This window comes from Macrobrachium nipponense, chromosome 7 (assembly GCF_015104395.2).
Source record: "Macrobrachium nipponense isolate FS-2020 chromosome 7, ASM1510439v2, whole genome shotgun sequence".
Lineage (NCBI taxonomy): Eukaryota > Metazoa > Arthropoda > Malacostraca > Decapoda > Palaemonidae > Macrobrachium > Macrobrachium nipponense.
The window spans coordinates 48,387,246-48,394,209 of record NC_061109.1 but is presented as its reverse complement, the minus strand read 5'-3'; the positions used below and the strand labels follow the sequence as shown (position 1 = coordinate 48,394,209).

At 54.9% G+C, this 6,964-nt stretch overlaps 2 protein-coding genes across 2 annotated transcripts; both read right to left on the bottom strand.

Moving 5' to 3' along the window:
* Positions 1–2,537: 2,537 nt before the first annotated feature.
* On the bottom strand, positions 2,538–3,327 carry LOC135217597 (basic proline-rich protein-like). The gene is made up of 2 exons (XM_064253561.1): positions 3,291–3,327; positions 2,538–3,199 (listed from the first exon to the last, which is right to left on the bottom strand). The coding sequence occupies exons 1-2, from the start codon at positions 3,325–3,327 to the stop codon at positions 2,538–2,540; spliced, it is 699 nt and encodes a 232-aa protein (XP_064109631.1).
* Positions 3,328–3,376: 49 nt separating this feature from the next.
* Positions 3,377–4,651, bottom strand: LOC135217596 (basic proline-rich protein-like). The gene has a single exon (XM_064253560.1). The coding sequence runs from the start codon at positions 4,649–4,651 to the stop codon at positions 3,377–3,379; it is 1,275 nt and encodes a 424-aa protein (XP_064109630.1).
* Positions 4,652–6,964: the final 2,313 nt, after the last annotated feature.

Here is a 6,964-nt window from a genome sequence, read left to right as displayed (position 1 = left end):
CTCTCTCTCTCTCTCTCTCTCTCTCTCTCTCTCTCTCTCTCTCTCTCACTATCGAATGCAAAGCCTTAAACCTAAATGAAGGAACAAATGAAGAATTCCAGACCTTAGGGGCAAGATGAGAGAGAGAGAGAGAGAGAGAGAGAGAGAGAGAGAGAGAGAGAGAGAGAGAGAGAGAACTCATTAGACAAAAGGGTAAATACAGGAAAATCCCCGAATTTATTGCCATAGATGAGTTTAAAAAATCTCACGGGAGAGAGAGAGAGAGAGAGAGAGAGAGAGATATTTCAGTAATTTATAACACCAAGAGACAAAACATAATTAAAGATCTTTCAAAATCATTCCTGCTATATTTTGATAAATCATAATATCTTTCGTGGAATATAGAAAATCAACGAAAAATCGAGAGAGAAAGAGGAGAGTGTATGAACTAGATACTTCAGATATGGATTTCAGTTTGAAGAGAATGTGGCCTTACCTGGCCTTGGCAGCAGCTGTTGTTGGGACGTTGTTGTCCAGATGTTGCTCGAAATACGGAAGATCAGTCATCTTGTTTGCTGTGGCTGCCTATTCGCTGGTGAAATTTCTCTCCTGACTGATGATGATGGAGCTGAACAGGCCAAGGAAAAGGAACTGAACGAGAGAATTGCGGCCATGCGAGACGCCATCCAGTGCCGGAGAGAGCAGCGGGGAACTTGGAAGGACAATTCTTCAGCTGCGACAGAGGCTCGACTACGATGAAGAGACGCAGAAGGCGGGCGGAGGGGATGAACGCACTCGTGCCAACCAGATCACTCAGGTGTTGCAACAGCAAGCCTGGCAAGACAAGGCTCCCTCGCTCGAAGCTGGAACGATAAAGAGAAGAGGGAGAAACGCCAGCTGGAAGACAAGATCCTCATGATGGTAGAAGAAAATCAGCAGCTGAAGGACAACGCGAAGGAAATCGGGCAGAGAAACGATGGCCTATGTGAGAGGATAAAGGATGTGATTGCACAGTTGGCAGTGGCAAACTGCCTGCTTGAGAGACTCGAGAAACTCCTTCGACAGAAGGAGAAAGACCTGCAGCTAAAGATAGCATAAGCGGAGCGGATGGCGAGGCTCATCCAGGAACAAAAAGACGCGACCGAAAAGCGGGAATCCGAGAGAAAAGACCTCGAGTTGAGGTTCCAGTGCCTGCAGAGGGAAGTGGAAGACCTATGGAAGGAAAAGTGCGGACTCCAGTGTGAAGTTGAGGCGGCGAAACTCAAGAGGAACGAGCTGGCATTGCCTTCTAGAGGAAGGAAATCGTCGCCTGGAATCGCTGGAGAGGAAGGCCTGTGTCCAGGGCGAACGGAACGACCAGCTAGAAGATGAGGTTCGACAGATGCGAGGAGTGAAGGAGAAATTGGTGCGCGACCTGAAGAACCTCCATGAGAAATAAAGATGCCTAGAGAAGGACAACTGGAAACTGCAGAAGCAGGTGTCCATCTTCAAGGAATGGTGCGATGAAGACTGTGCTGGCCTCACGAAGATGGATAAGATGTGAAAATTTTGTTGTATGGAAACTTTGATGTTTATTTTGTAATAAATTTGCTTTATTAATCCTTGAAGGAAATTGAACTAAAACAGAAATAAATATGTTATAATGTTTTCTCAGTTTTATAGATTCCTGGAAGGGAAAGGAAAGGGGAGGATTATACAAACGGCGAAGAAAATGAGGGGATTTGAGGAGGTGCCGGGAAAAGAACCAGGCTTCAGAAAAGCCCCAGGAGAATTGAGAGAATTGAGTAGGATTCGAGGAGGTGCCAGGAGAAGAAGCAGAGGATTCAGTAGGATTCGCAGAGTGCCAGGACAAGAACTAGAGGATTCAGAGAAGCCCCAGGAGAATTGAGAGGATTCAGTGGCATATTCTGGTTCTAAGGAATAGTAGAGGTGTTGCTCTCTGAAGGGACTGGTGGGCGAGGCCTGCCACGGGTCCCGGGATGGGCAGAAAAGGTCCACTACGCATCCTGGGACAGGCAGGCCAGGCCCGCCGCGGGTCCCAGGACGGGTGGGTTGAGCCCGCTGCAGGTCCTGGGACAGGCGGGTGGGCGATGTCCGCCATGTGTCCCGGGATGGGCAGGCCAGGCGGGTGGGCGATGTCCGCCATGTGTCCCGGGATGGGCAGGCCAGGCCCGCGCGCGGGTCCCGGGATGGGCGCGCGATATCCGCCACGTGTCCCAGGACGGGCGGGCTGGGGCAGCCATGGGTCCTGCAATGGGCGGGCGATGTCTGCAACATGTCCCGAGCCGCGATGTCCTGGGACAGGCGGGCCGGGCAGGCGATGTCCACCACATGTCTCGGGACGGGCAGGCCATGCCTGCCACGAATCATGGAACGGGCGGGCGAAGTCCGCCACGTGTCCCGGGCCAGGCAAGTCGGGCCCGCTGCAGGTCCCGGTACAGGTGGGCAATGTCCACAACGTGCCCCGGGCCGGGCAGGCCGGGCCCGATGCGGGTCCCTAGATGAGCAGGCGATGTTCACAACGTGTCCTGGGCCAGGCAGGCCGGGCCCACCGCGGGTCATGGGACAGGCGGGTGATGTCTGCCATGTGTCTTGGGGGCGGGTGGGCTGGGCACCCGGCGGGTCCTGGGACAGGCGGGCGATGTTTGCAACGTGTCCTGGGATATGCGGGCAATGTCTGCTACGTGTCCTGGGGCGATTGGGCCTGGGCCCGCGGCGGGTCCCGGAACGTGCGGGCTGGGCCAGATGCGCCGTGGGTCCTGGGATGGGCGGTCGATGTCCGCCACGTGTCCTGGGATGGGTGGGCCAGGCCCGCGGCGGGTCCCGGAACAGGCGGGCCAAGCCTGAAGAGAATCCTGGGACGGGCGGGCGATGTCCGCCACGTGTCCTGGGATGGGCAGACCGAGCCCTCCGCAGGTCCCGGGCCGGGCGGGCAATGTCCGCCACGTGTCTCGGGACAGACAGGCTGAGCCTGCCGCGGCTCCCGGAACGGGTGGGCGATGTCTAGCACATATCTCGGGACGGGCGGGCTGGGCCTGCTGCGGCTCCTGGAACGGGTGGGCGATGTCTGCAATGTTTCCCAGGCCGCCCACAGGTCCTGGGACGGGGGGTCGATGTCCACCACGTGTCCCGGGACGGGGGGGCCGGGTCCACCGCAGGTCCAGGGACGGGCGGGCGATGTCCGCCACGTCTCGGGACGGGTGGGCTGGAACTGCTGCGGCTCCCGGAAAGGGTGGGCGATGTTCGCCACGTTTCCTGGGCCGGGCGGATCTTGTCTGCCACGTGTCCTGGGGCGGGTGGGCCGGGCTCACCAAGGGTCCCAGGACGGGCGGGCGACGTCCATAACATGTCCCGGGCCAGGCCCGCCGCGGGTCCTAGGACAGGCGGGCGATGTATCCTACGTATCCTGGGGCAAGCGGGCTGGGCCCGCTGCGGGTCCCGGAACGGGCGGGCTGGGCCCGACTCGAGTCCTGGGATGGACGGGAGATGTCCACCATGTGTCCCAGGATGGGCGGGCGATGTCTGCCATGTGTCCTGGGACGGGCGGGCCGGGCCCGCCATTGGTCCCGGGACAAGCGGGCAATGTCCGCCACGTTTCCTGGGACAGGCGGGCCGGGCACGCCGCGGGTCTCAGGATGGGCGGGCGATGTCCGCCATGTGTTCCAGGACGGGCGGGCGGCGGGTGATATCCGCCATGTGTCCCTTGACGGGCGGGCCGGGCCTGCTTCGGGACCCTGGACGGCCAGGTGATGTCCGCCACGTATCCTAGGGACGGGTGGGCCGGGCGGCAATGTCTGCCATGTGTCCCGGGACGGACCCACTGCGGGTCCTGGGACGGGCAGCTGTTGTCCGCCACATGTCTTGTTGGGACGGGGGGCCGGGGCCCGGGCCCAGTCCAATGGTACCCTGGAATGGGCAGGTGGGAGGCCCTGCCAAACTCGGTGGGCCATGGGTGGGCTGGTGAGTTCCGCCATGGGCGGTGGGACTGGCAGGTGAGACCCGCCACGGGTCCCAGGAGGGGCGGGCAATGTCCACCACGTTTCCCGGGACAGGCGGGCCGGACCCGCTGCGGGTCCTGGGACAGGCGGGCTGGGCCTGCTGCGGGTCCTGGGATGGGCGGGCGATGTCTGCCATGTGTCCCGGGACGGGCGGGCGATGTCCGCCACGTTTTCTGGGACGGGTGGGTGATGTCCGCCACGTGTCCCGGGACGGGCGGGCTGGGCCTGCCCCGGTTCCCGGGATGGGCGGGCGGTGGGCGATATCCGTCATGCGTCCCGAGATAGGTGGGACGGGCCTGCTGCGGGTCCCGGGGCGGGCGGGCCAGGCCCGCTGCTGGTCCCAGGATGGGCGGGCCGGGCCTGCTGCGGGTCCCTGGACAGGCAGGCAATGTCTGCCACGTGTCCTGGGACGGACAGGCTGGGTGGGCGATGTCTGCCACGTGTCCTGGGACGGACAGGCTGGGTGGGCGATGTCTGCCACGTGTCCCGGGATGAGCCCATCGCGGGTCCTGTGACGGCCAAGCTCTGTCATAGGTCCCGGGATGAACGGGTGAGGCCTGCCACTGGTGCCGGGGTGGGCTGGTGAGGTCCGCCATGGGCACCTGGACTGGCGGGTGAGACCCGCCACGGTTGCCGGGACGGGTGGGCAAGACCCGCCACAGTTGCCAGGACATTCATGTGAGGCCCGCCACGGGTGCCAGGATAGATGGGCGAGGCCTGTCACAGGTCATGGGAAGAGTGGGTGAGGAGACCAGGTCGGGTCGGCAGATGTGGGGCTCTTTCCAGGGAGGAGACTGGGTCCGGTCGCCTATGGTGGGGACCCCAGTGGCGAGGTGACCAGGTTCGGCCAACAGGTGTTGGGCCCACAGCCGGGAGGCAACTACGTCAGAACGCCATGGGTGGGCCGTTGGTGGGGGAGGAGACTGGGTGGGTCCTCCACCGGGAAGCGAACAGGTTGGGCCGCCTGGGGTGTGACCCCTGGCGGTGAGGCGACCAGGTCGGGCTGCCAGTGGTTGGGCCCACGTCGGGGAGGTGACCGGATTAGAACGCCATGGGGTGGGGCCTCCAGCAGGGAAGCAAATGGGGTGGGCTGCCAGGAGTGGGGCCCCCAGTGGGGAGGCACTGGGTATTGCCGCCAAGGTTGAGGACCCTTGTGGGGAGGACACAGGTATAGTTCCCTGGGGTGGGCCCCTGGTGGGGAGGAGACCGGGTTGGGCCGCTTGGCGTTGGGCCCCTAGTCAGGAGGAAAAAGGAGTCTAGTTTTTCAGACCTAGCCAATTTTGCTCTAACTGCTCTTTGCTTGCCACACTCTACTGGTGAATGCGAACGAGTGTTCAGTAAAGTTAACCTCTTTAAAACTAAACAAAGAAACATACTGAAAACAAGGACAGTTAATGAGGTTCTTCTTTCTGCTGGTTGCATCAAAGGTTCAGGAGGGTCCTGTGTTCATTTTACTCCTGCAAATGATGTGTTTTCCAGAATAAATAATCACGCACAGTTATTCCAGAACATCAGAGAACATGAATTTGATTTGTTAGAAGATCCTTAAAGATATACTTTACAATTATTATGGTTATTAATTTCTTTATCATAAGATAGGTATCAGTGCCAGTTATGTTTAATTATATATATTTATTTCAAATTACTACTCAGTGATGCTATTTTGATTTACGATGTTTTGGGTAGTTCCGCGCTGGCCGAGTGGTTTTCGAGCTGGGCTGCCAATCCGGTGGTCCGAAGTTCGATTCCCGGCTCGGCCAACGCGGAATCAGAGAAATTTATTTCTGGTGATAGCAGTTCATTTCTCGATATAGTATGGTTCGGATCCCACAATAAGCTGTAGGTCCCGTTGCTAGGTGACCCGTTGCTAGGTGACCAATTGGTTCCTAGTCACGTAAAAATATCTATTCCTTCGGGCCAGCCCTAGGAGAACTGTTAATCAGCTCAGTGGTCTGGTTAAACTAAGATATATAATGAATAATCGATGTTTTGGGGTGTTTAAAGATATGTATGAGTGGGCCTATCAACTCACATATCTTCGTGTTAATTCGTTATCCGGTTAGTTTACATTAAGGAAAGAAGTGACGTTCTAAGCTGTATACTTTTCTTTTTTTTTACTACAGTGTTAATACAATATAGTAATAATTTGTTCATAACAATTGTTCATAACATTAACTAATTATTCATAATTCCCTTTTTTTTATCGTTTTTGTAGAGAGAAATGTTTCATTTGTATTTTTTTTCTTAATTATGTAAATTGCAAGATATTAATGACTACAGAGACATCATACATATATTCATTATTTTGTCAAATTATATAAATGTATTAAATATCAGAAACAGTGTAAGATATTTACGATAAAATCTAAAATATTGTACGATATTTTTACTGGAAAACCCATAATTTTGAGGAGCCAGCACGATAATTCCAATCCGAGTGTGGCAACACTGCATCCAACATCATAATAGAAATTTGTCAACAAGCAAGACTTTATCATCATCAAAACACACACACACACACACACACACACACACACACACACACACACAAACACACACAATATCGATCATAATGAATACAATATGTCTGTCAGTCACAGTAAATTCTTTTCATTATACCAAATCCACGAAGAATTCCGTGTCAAAAATAAACTACTATTAACAAATTGAAAAGTCCTTACATTTGAAAAATATGTAGTTTGGCTTTTAACATCCAATATTTGAAAAATTGTAAATTCATTTCCTGTTATCTCTGAGGGTACCTCATTCCACCGAAAGAGGAGTATCTATAAACATTCAGCCATTGTTTTCAGCTCGTAAATAATTTCCTTTGCTTAAAACTAAGCCACTGCAGTACAGACAAAAAGACCCAATAATTTTCCGCTTAAAACGAGAGAATGTTATCTCCGAAAACGCGAGTAACTTATTTCACTCGCAACAGTCAAGATAACATTCAACTTTTTTTGTCCTCTCTTTAACTACCATCT

Coding starts and splice junctions, on each gene's coding strand:
- LOC135217597 (XM_064253561.1), bottom strand. CDS start 3,327: ATGTTATGGACGTCGCCCGCCCGTCCTGGGACCCTTG. Junction 3,200..3,290: donor CGCCCGTCCTGGGACCCTTG/GTGAGCCCGGCC, acceptor CCTTTCCGGGAG/CCGCAGCAGTTCCAGCCCAC.
- LOC135217596 (XM_064253560.1), bottom strand. CDS start 4,651: ATGTCCTGGCAACTGTGGCGGGTCTTGCCCACCCGTCCCGGCAACCGT.